The sequence below is a fragment of the Carassius carassius genome, chromosome 12, assembly GCF_963082965.1.
Source record: "Carassius carassius chromosome 12, fCarCar2.1, whole genome shotgun sequence".
Lineage (NCBI taxonomy): Eukaryota > Metazoa > Chordata > Actinopteri > Cypriniformes > Cyprinidae > Carassius > Carassius carassius.
This window is the reverse complement of record NC_081766.1, coordinates 5,956,692-5,976,990: the sequence shown is the minus strand read 5'-3', so window position 1 is coordinate 5,976,990 and position 20,299 is coordinate 5,956,692. Positions and strand designations below refer to the sequence as shown.

Genomic DNA, 20,299 nt, shown 5'->3' with positions numbered 1-20,299 from the left:
CCTTGTGTTCCCACTCAAGTCAATGTGTCATTATCTTGTGGGTCGGACACTGCATCTGTTTCCTGGGCAGCATCCAGTGGCCTTGTTTCATACTATACAGTAACAGCAGTAGATGATAATGGACGTACGCTAACCAGCAACTCCAACAGAACTTCCTGTGACATCAGCGGCCTGTCGTGTGGTCAGGCGTACAATGTGTCAGTCACAGCTATGAGTGTGGACTGCACTGGGCAACGCAGTGAAGTGCGTCGCATCAGTACTGGTAAATATTTTCTCTAAAATTTAACTTTGCATACTGCAAGTTTGTATAGTAGTGTTTAAATCCAGAACTTTTAACCTATAGTATACAATTTTATTCTCTGCAACACTTGAAATAAATAAAAAAATTCTGCATAACTTCTATTAAGTGCTTTGATACTGTGCCTGGGTGGTGATTGTTACGAAGAGAGTCAGAGACGCTTGGATCCAATTACAGTTTTTATTTAAGAGTGGTCAGACAGGCAGAAATTAGGAATGGAGTCAGGTATTGTCAGGGAAACCAGAATCGAAAACAGAAACAAGCAGAGGTCAGGGAAGACAGCAGAGGATCAGATTGAGTATAAACAATCCAAAATTAGACACGGGAAGAACAATTAGAGGGAAAACACTCGGAAATGCTAGACAGTTTAGTTTACACTCTAGGTAAATTGGTCTTTCTAGCGAGATTCCCAATTTGTCGGTCACCGACGTGACGTCTTCGTTGCCTCCTTCAGGGAACGAGGGTTACAATACGTAATCAAGATGTTCATTGTTCACTGCATAACTTGCAGTATATACTGTATACTTCTTATTATTTTTAAGAAATAGTATGTAAAACAGATTATTCAATATTGTTTAGGTTTAAACAATGCTTCTTTCTTGTAACATGACCTGATTACTTTGCAGAGCATGTTTAATTCAGTGAGTGGCATTCAGGTGAAATACATAGGTTCATTTAGAATAAAATCTCAAATCTTATGTTTAAAAAAAAAATGTCTTTGCAAATCAGTTAAATGAGTTGAATTTGGACAAAGTCGAGTGCTTTGCATTGTGGGATTCAGCACCCAGACTACTATGGTCTGAAGTATGCTCTGTACATTTGTTTTTTTCATGATACACAGGTCAGTAATATTTTTTTAAAGAAATTAATTAATACAATTAATACTTTAAATAAATGTTTTTTTCTGAAGAATCATGTGACACTAAAGACTGGAGTAATGGTTGCTGAATCCAGCTCTTAACAGTGTAAACATGTCAGAATGCATGAAATAGCATTAGACCTCCCCTTTAAAATGTAAAATACAAATTGTGTAAAAAAAAAAAAAGAATAAATAAAAATTTAAAATGAGGAATAAAATGCATGTTTACACAGTAATAACAGATCTTTGAAACCAACTATGTATCTCCTTTAGCTCCCTGTGACCCTCAAAACATCACAACTGTGCTCCAGTGTGACACCAACACAGCCAACGTGACATGGACTGCCAGCGCAGGAGCTAATGGGTACACAGCAATGGCAACAGACAGGCAGCAGCAACGTTTAGCTTCTTGTCACTCTATGGGAACTTCCTGTCAGCTGACCTCTCTGCCGTGTGGGATGAGACTAAATGTGACTGTCCAAGCTGATGGCACCACCTGCAACAGCAGCTCTCAACCTAAAGCTGTAGTGGAAACAGGTGACGGCTCATGTTAACTTTTGCTGATATATGTGATTCATTACAAAAATGCGTACAGAAAATTTGGCCCTTAAATACATTAGATGTATGAATTTCAGTGCATTAGATAAAAAAGTAGTATTTGCTTGTTTATTTTATCAAATTATATATATCTGTAGAATATGACCAACTAAACCCATAAAACACTTATGTTATTTAATTCACTGACATTCATTCATTTTTAAACGTAGCTTAAGTGTCCACATGTTTTTTCAGGCTCCACATGTATTATAAACAAACAAAGAAATAAAAAATATAATACACCAAAATTCAAAGGTTTAGGGTCAGTAAGATTTAAAAATAAGAAGAAATGTTATAATATCTTCTTTTTATTTTTTGGGAAATAAATAAATTATTTAAATCGACAAGAACACATTACTTTATACAGTAAAGACATAATGTTACAAAATATTTACATTTCAAATAAATAACCTTCTTTTGAATTTTCTATTCATCAAAAAAAAAAATATCTCTGCAAAATATGTAGTAGAACAACCATTTTAAAAGTTGATACGATTTTTTTCTTATGCACCAAATCAGCGTATTAGAATGATTTCTCAAGTATCATGTGATACTGAAGACTGGAATAATGGCTGCTGAAACTTCTGCATTGACATCACAGGAATAAATTACATTTATATATATATATATATATATATATATATATATATATATATATATATATATATAGAATGATATTTAAAATTTAAATATTATGTCATAAGATTAAGATTTTGGTTGTATTTTGATAAAATAAATGCAGCCATGGTGAGCATACGAAACATCTTTTCGAGAAACCTAAAAAAAAAAACTAACACAAACTTTTGAAAAGTACTGTATTTGTACACTTTTTATATATAATTTGTTTTTTATATAACCTCCTCTTCTCTAGCTCCCTGCATTCCCGCCAGTGTTGCTGCCGCTCTAAACTGTACATCCAACATTGCTTCCATCACCTGGTACAGTGCACTTGGTGCCACTTGGTACTTGTTAAAGGCAGAAAGCAGCCAAGGGTACAAGACATCCTGCAACAACACTGTCACACACTGTGATATCCCAAACCTGCAGTGTGGCCAGGAATATTCCATCACAGTCATGGGCATGAATGGTGTCTGCATGGGCCCGGCTAGCCAGCCTGTCACTCTCGTCTCAGGTACTTGAACTCAGCTCATTAGTGATAACTAGTGATTGAAACAACAAACCAGCTTTAGTTTTTTCTGAACAAATAAGAAACTACCTAGTAACACCCTAGCAACCATACAGCAATACCTTAGCAGGTTTTTCATGGCAAGCACCATTCAGTAAATGTAAAAACCTATTCTGCAGTTTGATGTGTTAACATTTTTGTCATGATCCAGCACCGTGCCACAACACTGGCATTCAAGCCAGTCTGGACTGCCGCACCAACTCAGCACTCATTTCTTGGACACCAGGCAATGGTTCATTAAGTTTTAATGCAACACTACAGTCGCTCCAGGACCCCCAAAAGCACAACTGCTTCACCAATGGCTCCTCCTGCAACATTGGCTCACTGCCGTGTGGTCAGCACTATAACATCTGTGTTACAGGATACGGCCAGACCTGTTCAACCTCTTCTAAAGCCTTGGTCACTCTAGACACAGGTATAACATTAAATAATAACACAACGTGCAAATTTGGTGATTCTTCTGGCATCAAATTATTTATAGAGCTAAAATCTTCTGCTTTTTTGTGGCATGAATCTTTTCCTTTCCAGCTCCATGTGTTCCCACTCAAGTCAATGTGTCATTATCTTTTGGGTCGGACACTGCATCTGTTTCCTGGGCAGCATCCAGTGGCCTTGTTTCATACTATACAGTAACAGCAGTAGATGATAATGGACGTACGCTAACCAGCAACTCCAACAGAACTTCCTGTGACATCAGCGGCCTGTCGTGTGGTCAAGTGTACAATGTGTCAGTCACAGCTATGAGTGTGGACTGCACTGGGCAACGCAGTGAAGTGCGTCGCATCAGTACTGGTAAATATTTTCTCTAAAATTGTATTTTACATACTGCAAATTTGTATAGTAGTGTTTAAATCCAGAACGTTTAACCTATAGTACACAATATTATTCTCTGCAACACTTGAAAAAAAAAAACACTTTTACTGAATAACTTATGTTAAGTGCTTTGATATGGTGCCTGGGTGGTGACAGGGTCGGTTCACTTAGTTTTGTCGTGGCCATGACATATTAACTCGTGGGAATGTGATATTATGTCATGGCCACGAGATAATTTTGCCGAGATTCTATGTTGAGGGCATGACATCCATTTCTTGTGGCATCGAGTTTAATGCGTAAACAAACCTGCGTGACCAAAGCCATCCAGGATTATCAGAGATGGATAAAACATTTTTATTAACATTAAACTTTTAATTTAATATTTATTATTATTATTACATTAACTTATTAGAGATATATTTTTAAATTTATTGTTATTTATATGCTTCTATCCCCTTTCAATTTGTGTATCGCTTTACCTAGTTAATGTTTTGTATAATTATGCTAGTATTTGCTAGCATACCATATATTTGGCAAATAAACACCTGACATTTATGCAAATAAGGTTTTGACTTTATGATTGTATTTAAGCACGTGTGTGATGATAAATGAGTGAGTTGTGTTTTCAATTTACGAATTAAACTACGTGAATGATTAACTCCTCAATGAAACTTACAGAACACTGTAAACACTATAGTATTTATATTTATGGTCTATTAATTAGCCGAATATACTAATTTAATAATGTCATAATTTCTATAATAATGTAATCATTTCTTAATTCAAAATAACATATTAATAAATCCATCTCTGAAAATCCCAGGTTGCTATATCACGCAGGTTTGTTTACGCATTAAACTCGTGGCCACAAGAAAAATATGTCAATGTGCACTGGCTCGTTTAGTTTACACTCGTGGTAAATTGGTCTCTCGAGCGAGATTCCCAATTCATCGATCACCGACGTGACATCTCCGGTCCCTCCTTCAGGGATCGAGGATTACAATGCGTAATCAAGATGTTCATTGTTCACTGCATAACGTGCAGTATATACTGTATACTGCTTACTATTTTTAAGAAATAGTATGTAAAACTGATTATTCAATATTATTTAAGTTTAAACAATGCTACTTTCTTGTCACATGACCTGATTACTTTGCAGAGCACGTTTAATTCAGTGAGTGGGATTCAGGCGAAATACATAGGTTCATTTTGCATAAAATCTCAAATTTTGTGTAAAAAAAAAAAAATGTCTTTGCAAATCATTTAAATGACTTCAGTTTGTTTGGACAAAGTCGAGTGTTTTGCATTGTGGGATTCAGCACCCAGACTACTATGGTCTGAAGTATGCTCTGCACATTTTTTTTCATGATACACAGGTCAGTAATATATTTTTTTAAAGAAATTAATAAATATATTTAATACTTTAAATAAATGTTTTTTTCTGAAGAATCATGTGACACTGAAGACTGGAGTAATGGTTGCTGAATCCAGCTCTTAACAGTGTAAACATGTCAGAATGCATGAAATAGCATTAGACCTCCCCTTTAAAATGTAAAAAAAAAAAAGTGTAAAAAATAAATAAATAAATAATTTAAAACAATTAAAACGAGGAATAAAATGCATGTTTACACAGTAATAACAGATCTTTGAAACCAACTATGTATCTCCTTTAGCTCCCTGTGACCCTCAAAACATCACAACTGTGCTCCAGTGTGACACCAACACAGCCAACGTGACATGGACTGCCAGCGCAGGAGCTAATGGGTACACAGCAATGGCAACAGACAGGCAGCAGCAACGTTTAGCTTCTTGTCACTCTATGGGAACTTCCTGTCAGCTGACCTCTCTGCCGTGTGGGATGAGACTAAATGTGACTGTCCAAGCTGATGGCACCACCTGCAACAGCAGCTCTCAACCTAAAGCTGTAGTGGAAACAGGTGACAGCTCATGTTAACTTTTGCTGATATATGTGATTCATTACAACAATGCGTACAGAAAATTTGGCCCTTAAATAGATGTATGAAATTTCAGTGCATTAGATAAAAATGTAGTATTTGCTTGTTTATTTAATCAAACTATATATATTTAACAAGATATATATATACCAGTTTTCTATTTTGTATTATGTATGTATATATATATATATATATATATATATATATACATACATAATACAAAATAGAAAACTGGTATTTAAAATTGTAATAATATGTCATAAGATTAAGGTTTTGGTTGTATTTTGATAAAATAAATGCAGCCTTAGTGAGCATACAAAACATCCTTCAAGAAACCTAAAAAAAAATACTAACAAACTTTTGAAAAGTACTGTATATGTACACTTTTTATATATAATCTGTTTTTTATATAACCTCCTCTTCTCTAGCTCCCTGCATTCCCACCAGTGTTGCTGCCGCTCTAAACTGTACATCCAACATTGCTTCCATCACCTGGTACAGTGCACTTGGTGCCACTTGGTACTTGGTAAAGGCGGAAAGCAGCCAAGGGTACAAGACATCCTGCAACAACACTGTCACACACTGTGATATCCCAAACCTGCAGTGTGGCCAGGAATATTCCATCACAGTCATGGGCATGAATGGTGTCTGCATGGGCCCGGCTAGCCAGCCTGTCACTCTCGTCTCAGGTACTTGAACTCAGCTCATTAGTGATAACTAGTGATTGAAACAACAAACAGCTTCAGTTTTTTCTGAACTATTAAGAAACTACCTAACAACCACCCAGAACACCCTAGCAACCATACAGTAATACCTTAGCAGTTTTTTCATGGCAAGCACTATTCAGTAAATGTGAAAACGTATACTGCAGTTTGATGTGTTAACATTTTTGTCATGATCCAGCACCGTGCCACAACACTGGCATTCAAGCCAGTCTGGACTGCCGCACCAACTCAGCACTCATTTCTTGGACACCAGGCAATGGTTCATTAAGTTTTAATGCAACACTACAGTCGCTCCAGGACCCACAAAAGCACAACTGCTTCACCAATGGCTCCTCCTGCAACATTGGCTCACTGTCGTGTGGTCAGCACTATAACATCTGTGTTACAGGATACGGCCAGACCTGTTCAACCTCTTCTAAAGCCTTGGTCACTCTAGACACAGGTATAACATTAAATAATAACACAACGTGCAAATTTGGTGATTCTTCTGGCATCAAATTATTTATAGAGCTAAAATCTTCTGCTTTTTTGTGGCATGAATCTTTTCCTTTCCAGCTCCATGTGTTCCCACTCAAGTCAATGTGTCATTATCTTGTGTGTCGGACACTGCATCTGTTTCCTGGGCAGCATCCAGTGGCCTTGTTTCATACTATACAGTAACAGCAGTAGATGATAATGGACGTACGCTAACCAGCAACTCCAACAGAACTTCCTGTGACATCAGCGGCCTGTCGTGTGGTCAGGTGTACAATGTGTCAGTCACAGCTATGAGTGTGGACTGCACTGGGCAACGCAGTGAAGTGCGTCGCATCAGTACTGGTAAATATTTTCTCTAAAATTGTATTTTACATACTGCAAATTTGTATAGTAGTGTTTAAATCCAGAACGTTTAACCTATAGTACACAATATTATTCTCTGCAAGACTTGAAAAAAAAAAAAACACTTTTACTGAATAACTTATGTTAAGTGCTTTGATACGGTGCCTGGGTGGTGACAGGGTCGGTTCACTTAGTTTTGTCGTGGCCACGACATAATAACTTGTGGGAATGTGATATGTCATGGCCACAATATATTTTTTTCGGAACATCATATTAACTCATGGGAATGTGATATTATGTCAGGGCCACAAGATCATTTGCCGAGGTAACAACATCCTTATGTCATGACCTCGAGATTCTATGTTGAGGGAAAGACATCGTTTTATTGTGGCCTCAAGTTTAATGCATAAACAAACCTGCATCAATACGCATCAAACTTGTTTCCACAATAAAAATATGTCATTCCCTCAACACAGGAAGTCGAAGATGAGAAATCGATGTCATTCCCTCAACATAGCATCTCGAGGCCACGACATATTATCATGTTCCCACGAGTTGTTATGTTGTGGCCATGACAAAACTAAGTGAACTGACCATGACACCTCCCGGGCACCATAAGTTACTTTGGCTACAGTACTTCACATTTTAAAAGCATTTGACAGCACACCACAGATTCTGTAGAGAAAGCTTAGTTTTTAACCTGGAATATTCTTTTAAACATACTAAAGTAATACTTTGTTTACCTTTGTCTCCCAGCACCCTGTGCTCCTCAGTCTGTGGTCAGTCAGCTCTTAGACTGCCGAACAGGTGATGTTCAGATCAGCTGGCAGTCGAGTAAAGGGGCACAGATCTACTATGCTCAAGCAAAATCCACAGTCAAGACTCTGGTGTGTAACTCTACCTCCACATCCTGCATAATCCCTGCAATTTGCTGTGGGCAGACGTACAATATCACTCTGGTTGCAGTGGCCAACAGCTGTAGCTCCAACACCAGTGTGACCAGTCAGGTCACGGCAGGTACAGTAGCATGTGGACAAAGCTGCAAGCTTCTATTCTAAATAAATATGCACACAATCACTCTCAACTGTACTCTCAAACATTCAACAAATATGCTGAAAACAGCTTCATTAATCTTTCTTGTCCCATCACATTTAAATAATATTTACATGAATCCCATAAAGGAGATATTTTCAATTTAAAACCAACAACAACACTGTTATATTGAAATATTTTGTACATTATCATTCAAAAGTTTGGGGTAATAAAAATGAATACTTTTATTGAGCAAGCATGAATTAAACTGACAGACATTAAAGTGACTGTAAAGAAATGTATAATGTTACCAAAAATCTCTCTTTTAAATAAATACTATTTTGAATGTCATTTCCACAAAACTATTAAGCAGCACAACTGTTTTCAACACACAGAATAATACAAAATGTTTCATGAGCACCAAATTAGCATATTAGAATGATTTCCATAGGATCATGTGACTGGAATAAAGGTGCTGAAAATTCAGCTTTTAATTTTAAGTTACATTTTATAATTAAAATATGCAGCATTTGAAATTTGAAATGTTGTTTAAAAAGAATATAGAAACTTCCAGGCAAGTGTGTTGAGGGTAGTTGGAGCTAAACTCCCTCCTCCAGTCCAGTCCTTCAGGACCAAGTTTGGAGACCCATTTTGTTTTCTATAATTTACACCCAGGTCCTTGTGTACCTCAAAATGTGTCGGCCAGTGTAAGCTGTAGCAGCAACATAGCAAATGTAACCTGGGGGAGCACCCAAGGGGCGGAGCTTTACACAGTGACAGCCAGCAGTGCTAACGGCCTTACAGCTAACTGCACCTCAACATCCACTTCCTGTAACCTGTCAACTTTGACCTGCGGACAGTCTTACACAATCACAGTGAAGGCAAAGGGCAGCAACTGCAGCAGTGGGAACAGTGCGCCTGTTCAAGTTCAAGCAGGTTTGTTTCTTATTTCATATCAGGATTATTTTTAAAGATGAAGAATGTTTTTTCAGTTAAAAACTGTAAAAGAAAGGCACTGAATTAATTAACATTCAAGTTTTACCTTGCTTCTTGTGTTTTAGTGCCCTGTACCCCAAGTAATGTCCTGCCCACCATGGATTGTGTCACAAATGCTTTAGTGGTATCATGGAGACCTGGTGCAGGAGGACAGTATTACATGGCCACCTTGCAGGACAGCAATGGACTGTCCACCACCTGCCAGTCTACAGGCTCACAATGTAATGTGACGGGGCTCAAATGTGGTCAGCTGTACCATATCAATGTGACAGCGTCAGATGGTTTGTGCAGCAGCCCTCCCAGTGCCACTGTGAACACTAACTCAGGTAATATAGAAACACATAAATGCGTATACTTGTCTATATACTCTGTATACTTCTCACTCTAGCTCCCATAGAGACTGCTTACTATTTAAAAAAAATACTATCTAAAACAGATTATACAACATTTTTACAAGTTTTAAACAATAATTATTTCTCAAGAATCATGTGACAATGAAGACTGGAGAAATGATTGCTGAAAAATCATACCGTTTGGTACGGTTCACTTTCGGGGGGTTTTCCGCTGGGTCCAGTACCTGGTACCTGGTACTTTTTTCAGTACTACCTCGGTTGAGGTTACCAAAACATTTTACTATAATATATATATTCTGTATTCTGTATTCTTTCTAGAATTTCTAGAAATGTATCTAGGAATATGATACATTATTTTACACTTTGTTTGGATAAAATATGCATCTTGTACATAAATTCATAAAACTAAATGGTTGTGATACCATTGCAGGTCTGTGTATTCAATTCTTTAAATATTTTGCACATAAATTGCACATATTTAAACAATTTCTAAAGGATTCTGAAGCCGCCATCAGCTGTGCAATCACCAGAATATAAAATCATAATTTTCCCAAACTTTTGACCAGAAGTGTATGTGCTAGCAAAAAGGATATATAATTATTAATATGATATGGAATATATCATTATTAATAAATATGCTTCTTCTGTATTTTTCAGCACCATGTCTGTCCACCAGTGTGTCTGCCTTGGTGGACTGTGCAACAGATTCAGTTCTAGTGTCCTGGAGTTCCATTGCTGGGGCGGAGAATTACTCTGTGACCGCTTTGGGGTCAGGAGGTCAAAGGGTCTCCTGCTCAACCAGTCAGAACAACTGTAACATCTCCTCCCTGCAGTGTGACCAGCAGTTTAACCTCACCTTCACCTCTACAAACCAGCAATGCCAAATGACCTCCGCCACCAATGTCACGTTTCAGTCCAGTGAGTTCACAAAGCATTACGTGTTGAAGGGGTTAAAAGTTGAAGCACATTAATTAGGGTACAACCTTTCTGTGAACACCCTGCAGGACCCTGTACACCACTGCAGCCGGAAGTCTATAAACTGTGCGGTAACAAAATGTCTGTGATGTCTTGGGATTTGAGAGAAGGAGCTGCTTACTACATCGCCCGAGCCGTCAGTGCAGTAGGAGGATACCAGCTCTGTAACTCCACCAACTCTGTTTGTACCTTCTCTACTCTGGGCTGTGGCGAGACCTACACTTTTTCTGTCACCGCCCACAGAGACCGCTGCCAAAGTGACCCCAGTGCACCTGTATACCTTACTACAGGTACGGCATTATGTAAACAAAAATCTGAAATCTCATCTTGGGTTTTAATCGCAAAATTATTATTATTATTATTATTATGTATTTTAATAACAATTTATTTAGAAATGTATTTTATTACTATTATTACTAATAATAAAATACATCTGTGTATTTATATTATATTTGATTTGATTTATATAGTATATTTGATTTGTATAGTTCATTTATTATTATTGTTCCTATTATACTATAAATATAATAATAATTATTATTACAACAGATCATTACAGATATTATAATATTAATAATGTTTGTATATATTTTATAATTAACATTTTATGTATTATATTATTGCTATTACTAATTATAATATCGTATTACAGATATTAATATTATTACAGATATAATAATAATGTTATTTTTTTCTTTGCCACACCCTTTCTCACTCAAGTATTTTTGTGATTACAAATTATAATACATTTTTATATTTATTTTATATTGTTAATATTTTTTCCTTTAATTAAATGTTTTTATAATGAATATTTTAATGAATTATTATTATATTAAATTAGTATTATATTAAAAGTATAATAATATTAAAAATAACAAAAATAATATATATATTATATTGTTAATATTGTTAATATCTTTATTTTTATGACTAATATTTTATTTAATTATTTAATAGGTAAAAATGTATTGCCTGAATGCACTGTAAGTCGCTTTGGATTAAATGTATGCATTTAGCAGACGCTTTTATTTAATTTAATTTTAATTTAATTTAAATAATTTTTATAATGCTACAATGTAACGGTCTCCCTGTTCCTCTCCAGATCCTTGCAAGCCAGAGAACGTGACTGCTAATGTTTCATGTGACAGTGAGACGGCAGCGTTTAACTGGTCAAAAGCCAAAGGTGCATCATTCTACACTGTGATGGCAATAGGGAGTCTGGGATATATTGCAGAATTCAACACTACTTCTACTAACCTGTCTGTTTCACTGCTCTGTGGACAAAGCTACAACGTGATTGTCGAAGCGCATAACATTTACTGTGAGAGCCCACCGAGCACTTCTGCAGTTTTCAGACTCGGTATGTATCTGAAATTAGACATTCAAGTTTATTCAGGTTTATTTGTATAGCGCTTTTTACAATACAAATCCTTACAAAGCAACTTTACAGAAAATTATGTTTCTACAATATTTAGTAATAGCTTATAAGTGGTGACTGTCAGTTGACTGTCAGTGGACATATGACAGGATTTGTAGAAAAATTAATACAAGACGTAGTCAGCCAGACGATGAACATTATTAATATTATTAATAATTAATAATTATTATATGATGCAGTTACACTTGTAGCAATATTTGTTAGTTCAGTTTGTTGATTCAGGGTTAGCATCATCTGGGGTCCTCTGAGGGTCAGCATCATCTCTTCTTAGGTGTTCTGGATCCAGACTGGAGCTTGTGTAAATCCTGGCAAATCATAGAAACAAATAGAGACATCATTACCATAGCTGCTGATCCAACAAAGTAAAATTAATTAGTTTAACCCAAGCTAAAGAATAAAATGCGCATTTGATCAGATGCAACTACACTCACAATGTAAGATACATTATTTAAATGCTTGGCGAAAGAGATGCGTTTTTAATCTAGATTTAAACAGAGAGAGTGTGTCTGAACCCCGAACATTATCAGGAAGGCTATTCCAAAGTTTGGGAGCCAAATGTGAAAAAGCTCTACCTCCTTTAGTGGACTTTGCTATTCTAGGAACTACCAAAAGTCAAGCGTTTTGTGACCTTAGGGAGGGTGATGGATTGTAACGTGGTAGAAGGCTAGTTTGGTACGCAGGAGCTAAACCATTTAGGGCCTTATAGGTAAGTAATGATAATTTGTAATTGATACGGAACTTAATAGGTAGCCAGTGCAGAGACTGTAAAATTGGGGTAATATGATCATATTTTCTTGACCTGGTAAGGACTCTAGCTGCTGCATTTTGGACTACCTGTAGCTTGTTTACTGAAGAAGCAGGACAACCACCTAGAAGTGCATTACAGTAGTCCAGTCTAGAGGTCATGAATGCATGAACTAGCTTTTCTGCATCAGAAACAGATAACATGTTTCGTAGCTTGGCACTGTTTCTAAGATGGAAGAATGCAGTTTTTGTAACATGGGAAATATGATTTTCAAAAGACAAGTTGCTGTCTAATATAACACCCAGATTTTTGACTGTAGAGGAAGTAACAGTACATCCGTCTAGCTGCAGATTGTAATCTACAAGATTCTGTGTGGTGTTTTTTGGTCCAATAAGTAATATCTCTCTTATCCAAATTTAATTGGGGAAAATTATTTGTCATCCAATCTTTTACATTTTTAACACACTCTGTTAGCTTAGATAATTTAGAGGTTTCATCTGGTCTCTTTGAGATATATCGCTGAGTATCATCAGCATAACAGTGGAAGCTAATTCCGTATTTTCTAATAATATTACCAAGGGGCACAAGAAGGGGACCTAGGACGGATCCTTGTGGCACTCCATATTTTACTGATGATAAATGAGATGACTCCCCATTTAAGTAAACAAAATGGTAGCGATTGGACAGGTAGGATCTAAACCATCTTAGAGCCTGCCCTGGAATACCTGTATAGTTTTGTAATCAATCTATGAGTATGTCATGATCTATGGTGTCGAACGCAGCACTAAGATCAAGTAAAACTAGAAATGAGATGCAGAAATTTTAGAAATTTTTGACATAAATGGAAGATTTGAAATAGGCCTAAAGTTTGCCAGTTCACTAGGATCTAGTTTTGGTATCTTAATAAGAGGCTTAATAATCGCCAGCTTGAATGGTTTTGGGACGTGACCTAAAGATAACGATGAGTTAATGATATTGAGATGCGGTTCTTTGGCTTCAGGTAACAGCTCTTTTAGTAATTTAGTGGGTACAGGATCTAATAAACATGTTGCTGGTTTAGATACAGTGATAGGTTTATTTAGCTCTTCCTGTCCTATATTTGTAAAGCACTGCAGTTTATCTTTGGGTGCAATGGATAAAATTGAAGTGTTAGACGCTGTAGAATCTACATTCACTATTGTATTTATAATGTTATCTATTTTATCATTGAAGAAATTCATAAAGTCATTACTATTAAACGTTGGTGGAATATTTGAATCAGGTGGCATCTGGTAATTTGTTAATTTAGCCACTGTGCTAAATAAAAACCTTGGATTTTTTTGGTTATTTTCTATGAGTTTGTGTATATGCTCTGCCCTAGCAGTTTTTAGAGCCTGTCTATAGCTGGACATACTGTTTTTCCATGCAATTCTAAAAACTTACAAGTTAGTTTTTCTCCTTTTGCGTTCATGAGTTACTGTTATACCATGGCACAGTACGTTTTTCTCTAACCTTTGTCAATTTGATGGGGGCAACAGCTTCTAATGTATTAGAGAAAATAGTGCCCATGTTGTCAGTCATTTCGTCTAATTCATGTGTATTTTTTGGTACAAATAGCAGTTAAGATAGATCAGGCAGGTTATTTGTGAATCCGTCTTTGGTGACTGGAACAATAGTTCTGCCCAGACGGTAACGCTGAGACATATAGTTAATATCAGTGATACGCAGCATGCACGATACAAGTAAATGGTCTGTAACATCATCACATTGAGGTACGATATCTATAGCAGTAAGATTGATACCATGCAATATAATTAAATCTAGTGTATGATTAAAACGATCAATGGGCCCGTTGAAATTTTGCTTGACTCCAAAAGAGTTTATTAGGTCAGTAAACGCAAGCCCTAATGCATCATATCATTTGTATTATCAACGTGAATATTAAAATGTCCCATGATTAGCGCCTTATCAACTGTAACCAGAAGGTCTGAGAGGAAATCTGCAAATTCTTTTAAGACATAAACCTGCTGCGCACTAAACAAAAATCCACAACCTTAAACACACAAAGGCAGTCATTTAGTGTTATTATAAGAGCTCTCTTGAAGCTGATAATTACATAATAAGCGATCTTAACAGTTCAGTTCCACTTAATTGGCTATCAAATATATAAAAGGTCTAATATTAGCATAAGTTCATTATTTATATTGTATTTTTTGTTGCATGTATGTGTCACTGAAAGTCTCTTTCACCAACAGCAGTTGAAATTTAATTTGATCATTTTCCATCCCCTCTTTGACTTAAGGGTACATCTCATTAAATATTTAAAGAGCAAAACATTTGTTCACACCAAACTCCAAATAAAAAAATAAGAAAATATATTGTGAACTCTACTTTTTGCTTTAATATGATATTTGCATTTTTATTGGCAGTTATTTTCAGAACATTTAAGCATATTTCCTCTCCAAATATTCCTTGCTTTAATGCATAAAAACAAAACAAAATATAATTTTAACGGTGAAGTATTTACACTTCATTGTTATATATTGTGTATGATTTAATTTTAAAATGTTTAATAATACACTTAGGGGAACTACAAAAGAATCTGTTGAAAGTAAAACATCTCATTACAGGAAATACTGTTTTTTGTACATTATTTTTACGGTAATTAGACTTTTGATAGAAATTCTAATTGCCATGAAAATAATGCCACAATGCAAAGGTCTTGAAAATGGACTTTAATGTTTTATGAGGTAAAGGTTTTGTGAGTTTCAACCCTCTTTAGAATTAAGCAAGCTACTATACGTTTAAAAATTCCATGACTGACTAACTTTGTGCATGTGAAATGAGCAGGCATACTAACTTTATGTTGCATTGCAGCAAGGAGTACACCACTGTTGCTATGTTGGCTTACCTTATATAGTTTCCTGCTGATGTAGTTAGTATAGCCCCACCCTTCAATGACATCCTGGTTCCTTCTCTCTCTTTTCTCAGCTCCATGTCCCCCTCAGAACGTATCTGCCATTGTGCAGTGTGATTTAGGGTCTGTGCTGGTGAGTTGGAACCCAGCAGTTGATGCAGGCCAGTTCAGAGTTGAACTGGAGTCCCAGAGCACCGGTGCGATCTCCTCCTGTAACAGCACAAACACGCAGTGCTCCATCGCCCATCTGCCCTGTGGAGAGAGATTCAACCTCAGTGTGGTGGCACTGGGGGGCAGCTGTCAGAGTCAACCAAGCAGTGACCTTTCCATCTCCTCAGGTTGGACACTTGCACAAAAATACTTCCTCAAACAGATTACAATTGCCATATTTATCTAATGCACTTCATGTCTGATGTCTTCTCCATACAGCTCCATGTATCCCACAGGGAGTCACTGGTACTGTGGACTGTGTAACTAACTCTGCATGGGTATCATGGGATGTAGATAATGGTGCAGAATCTTACACAGTGCTGGCTGTAAGGGATGATGGTCACAATACCACCTGTAGCAGCTCAAACACCACCTGTAATGTAGCTGACCTGGGGTGCGGAAGGAGCTACACCTTTAACGTCACTGCCTCGAGTGCTGCTTGTGTGAGCCCACCCAGTAACAGCTTTCAGCTGGAGACAGGTAAGTACCCCTGCAGTAGAGAGCTTTAGCCCTCTTTTTTGAGACCATGTGTATCTCAGTCTCAAAGTATGTATAATCTCTCTCTCCAGCACCTTGTGCCTTGTCATCCATCATGGTAGTGGCTAAATGCAACAGTTCTGTTATCATGGTACAGTGGCAGAGAGCTCAGAGCGGAAAGTCTCTCTACATTGCCACAGCAGTGGATCAAGACCATTCCCTCCTTTCCTGCAATAGTTCCACTTCTTCATGCAACCTCACCAATGTGCAGTGCGACAAGGAGTACACCATCATTGTAGCCGCTTCAGCCAACCAATGCAGCAGCCTCCGCAGCCCACCCTACAAGATCAGAACTGGTACAACCATCAATATCATGTCATACCCATCTAATAAAACATGAAAAGATGTTTATTTTAGAAAGCAAACCATTAGTAATCAGTAACTATACATGAGCAACCATCACTATTATTATTGATCCAACTTGTAGTTGGGAATTTACCCTTTAAAGAGGTGCGCTACTACTTCCTTAGTTGATCTGACTTAGAATTTTTACCTGATGGATGAAGAGAAAAAACTTGCATTAAAGAAGGGACCTGGGTCATATATTTAAGGACCACGATTTCACAGACACCTGGAGCTGGGGTTCTTGTTTTCTAGCCACTGAGCAACCACCCAGAAACACTAGCACTCACCTAGAAATCAAATAGTAAAGTGCTAACATCCACTCAATACACCATAACATCTGCATTGGGGGACTTTTCTAGTTAAATAATTGCAACTGCATTCTGTAGACCGGGGTTATACAATCCTGCTCATGGAAGGCAACCTTTCTGTGGAGTTTCATTCCGAACTGCCTGGAAGTTTCTAGTAATCATGAAAATATATGGTTAAAGCTAAATTCAACAGGAAGGTAGACTTCCAGGAGCAGGACTGGATACTCCTAATCTACAGATCTATCCAGGTTATAGATGTGCTTTCATTACACTAATATTCAGGCTCTTCTCATTTCTTCCTTTGATCGTTTGCAGCACCCTGTCCGCCCTCATCAGTACAGGCCAATGTAGACTGTCAGTCGAAGGATGCATTTGTGTCATGGGACCCATCATACGTGGCAACGTCGTACATGCTTACTGCAGTCGGCAGAGATGGAGACTTGAAGACGTGCAATACCTCGGACAAGAACTGCACGCTAAGTGACCTGCGTTGCAGCAACACCTACTATGTGTCCGTTTTAGCCAGTAACAAGAACTGCACCAGTCTGCCCAGTGCTAACATCACCTTCCAAACGGGTAAGAGAACACAAATTCTTTTCTTTTAAATTACGTGAACGTTTTTACATTTTGTAAATATTTATTGTAATGTGTTTATTCTGTAGTCCCATGTGAGCCAGCCAACTTAACAGCAAACATACAGTGTGGGAACAGTAGTAGTGCCTCCTTGTCATGGGCAAGGAGTACAGGGGCGGTGGTCTACACGGGACTTGCTCAGTCAGAAACCGGTACAACATTCTACTGTGAAACCCCAAACACGTTCTGTACTCTGGAGGGCTTAGTGTGCGGCACTGTGTACAACTTTACAGTGCAGGCAACAGACGGTCTCTGCAACAGTTCCTTGAGTGAACCTCAAACTAAGGGAGCAGGTACAACAATCATCAGTCATCCTCACCACACAGTAATCGGCTTTCTTTGAACTGATCTGCTAGTATTTGACATTTCAGAATATTGCTTTTGGAGTGGACTTGAATCTGTTTGACAACAACGTTTGGTTAAATTTATTGGTACGGTTTCTGCACTTGTGTGTCCAAGTCCACTCTTGTATGTATGGTTGTTAGTTAGTATGAAAGCAACTTGACCCAAACCACTACTGTTAAAGATCTTCAAGGATCTACTTCCAGCTGAGCAGAGCCAATAAATAGTTTCGGCACCTTCTTCTGAGACATTGCCTAGCTGGTTAGCAGCTACTTACATTGACAATGTGTCTATGAGTTGGATATCACATAAAAAAAGGTCTTCTAGGAAAATAGAAAAAAATATGTGTTCAGACCATCTAGTAAACAAAATCAGAAAGGATATAATGTAGGCAAATCTATACTATTTTGATTCTGCTTCTTTGGGATCCCCAATGGGTTTTAAGTCTTTTTGTCCATGTCTTTCCCTCAGCTCCTTGTCCTCCAACTGGATTTAGGGTTGTCCCTCGTACAGTAGTGAATGATACTCAGATCTTGAGGGCATCTTGGTCTACTGTGAATTGTCCTAATTCTGAATACCTCCTGGCACTCACGGGCAGCATTCAGGGCAACAGCCAGGCACTCTTTGACCTCGCCTCCTATTGGACAAGTCGCAGGTTCTTTGAGGTACCCCTCCCTTGTGGCTCTGCTTACAGTGCAACCATCAGCGCGAGGAACTCTGCCGCCACAAGCGACAAATCTGCTGCCATCACTGGAACTACAGGTGCACAATGTTCAGTCACCACATTACTATCTTCTTACCCTACATAAATTGAAAATGAAGATGCTTAAAATGCAAAAACATACATCTGTTTGTTTCTTTCCGTCAGTACCTTGTGCACCTCTGAATGTGACGTTCTCTGCATCATTGGCGAAAGTGGGATGGAACGAGTCTCTATTTGCTACATACTACACTGTGTATGGGGTTTCTTCCTCTGGTAGGACGAAACTATGCATGACCTCAAAGCTCCTCTGCTCTGTCACCAATTTCAGCAGTGGCCAGATTGTCGTAACTGCCAGCAACACTGCCGGGGAGAGTGGTGACTCTGTACCTGTTTCAGGTAAGTAGCTGATTTTAGAGAACAGGAATCAAATATCAGAATAGAAGTAATTTTCACTAAAACAAGGTTGACAGAATCTTGCTTTGGTGAAAGCCCTGTCACCTTTGACCTTGTCCATCCTTTCGCAGTGACAGCAGTTCGTAGGAGGAGGTGAGTCCTGGCACAAAGTGAGAAAGGTGAGTTGAGGTCCAAGAGCATAAATTAATATAAGCGATGCCATGATGCCACCCAATGTTTGCTTTTAAATATTTATACTCAACAGCTCTTCAACATCTTAAAAATATATTTACAAGCAACAGAAATACTTCTATGTCTTAAAAAGATTTAAAGTATTAACCCTTGCTTCTCTCCACTATAGGACTGACCAACCTGAGTAAATGCTTGTATCTCATCGCACACAAACTCTTGCCTCTGGGAATTCCTGCACTTTACCTTAGAATTTGTTAAACTATTATATACAAATATTCTGGTTCAAGGTTCACTCTTTTTTTTTTTAAACAATATTTAATGGTGGAATAGATTGACTAAAATGTTTTCCAAAATCTGTGGTTTCTGGCTGAAGGATTTACTTTCATCCAAATATTAAAAAAAAAAAAGACTTCTACAAACATGCATTCTTATGTTTTTGTATACGAGTAGTTATATTAAATACAAAGAGCATTTCTCCATGTGATCAGTCTTATAAATTACAATGTGTAAAATAAATTAACCATATACAAAACAACTGCTCTTCTTATAAAATTAATGTTCTAACAAGGAACTGATGAGGGCACAAGTGAAAGCAAAAAAGCACTGAAAAAGACTGTATTTAACTGAGTGAATGAAATACTGATCCCACGAACCAACACTGACAACAAAATTTAAGTTGATAAAATATAAACCTATTGACCATAAATAATTTTAATTATACATTTTTAAATTAATTCCAAAATATGAATACTTGTACGAGCAATTTGAGAGCAGGACTGACTAGACTGTCACAATACTTCATGGGAATGGGTAGCCACTACTTCTCTCACCTACACAGTTCTCAGATCTCTTTATAATCACGAATAGTACTGTACTGCAAAAATAAAGCTGAAATCAGACAGCAGAAGCACGTCTTAATTTAACCTAATAACTCATGGCAGGTTTGTCT

The 20,299-nt window shown here is 37.3% G+C and overlaps 2 protein-coding genes across 2 annotated transcripts; both read left to right on the top strand.

The window, feature by feature from the left end:
* The first annotated feature begins 21 nt into the window (after nt 1–21).
* LOC132155375 (fibronectin type III domain-containing protein 7-like) lies at nt 22–6,405 on the top strand. Its single transcript, XM_059564245.1, has 7 exons — nt 22–262; nt 1,431–1,694; nt 2,626–2,886; nt 3,092–3,355; nt 3,469–3,732; nt 5,427–5,690; nt 6,137–6,405. Exons 1-7 carry the CDS (start codon nt 211–213, stop codon nt 6,403–6,405), a joined length of 1,638 nt encoding a protein of 545 aa, XP_059420228.1. The 5' UTR covers nt 22–210.
* LOC132154137 (fibronectin type III domain-containing protein 7-like) lies at nt 5,426–19,885 on the top strand. Its single transcript, XM_059562754.1, has 18 exons — nt 5,426–5,690; nt 6,137–6,397; nt 6,612–7,252; nt 8,009–8,269; nt 8,960–9,220; nt 9,346–9,606; nt 10,291–10,551; nt 10,638–10,898; nt 11,711–11,968; nt 15,762–16,025; nt 16,117–16,377; nt 16,467–16,730; nt 17,403–17,663; nt 17,750–18,013; nt 18,534–18,824; nt 18,931–19,161; nt 19,290–19,337; nt 19,520–19,885. Exons 3-17 carry the CDS (start codon nt 7,201–7,203, stop codon nt 19,313–19,315), a joined length of 3,477 nt encoding a protein of 1,158 aa, XP_059418737.1. The 5' UTR covers nt 5,426–5,690; nt 6,137–6,397; nt 6,612–7,200; the 3' UTR covers nt 19,316–19,337; nt 19,520–19,885.
* Nucleotides 19,886–20,299: the final 414 nt, after the last annotated feature.

Coding starts and splice junctions, on each gene's coding strand:
- LOC132155375 (XM_059564245.1), top strand. CDS start 211: ATGAGTGTGGACTGCACTGGGCAACGCAGTGAAGTGCGTCGCATCAGT. Junction 1,695..2,625: donor TAAAGCTGTAGTGGAAACAG/GTGACGGCTCAT, acceptor CCTCTTCTCTAG/CTCCCTGCATTCCCGCCAGT. Junction 3,356..3,468: donor CTTGGTCACTCTAGACACAG/GTATAACATTAA, acceptor TTTCCTTTCCAG/CTCCATGTGTTCCCACTCAA.
- LOC132154137 (XM_059562754.1), top strand. CDS start 7,201: ATGAGTGTGGACTGCACTGGGCAACGCAGTGAAGTGCGTCGCATCAGT. Junction 7,253..8,008: donor AGTGCGTCGCATCAGTACTG/GTAAATATTTTC, acceptor TTTGTCTCCCAG/CACCCTGTGCTCCTCAGTCT. Junction 10,552..10,637: donor CAATGTCACGTTTCAGTCCA/GTGAGTTCACAA, acceptor AACACCCTGCAG/GACCCTGTACACCACTGCAG.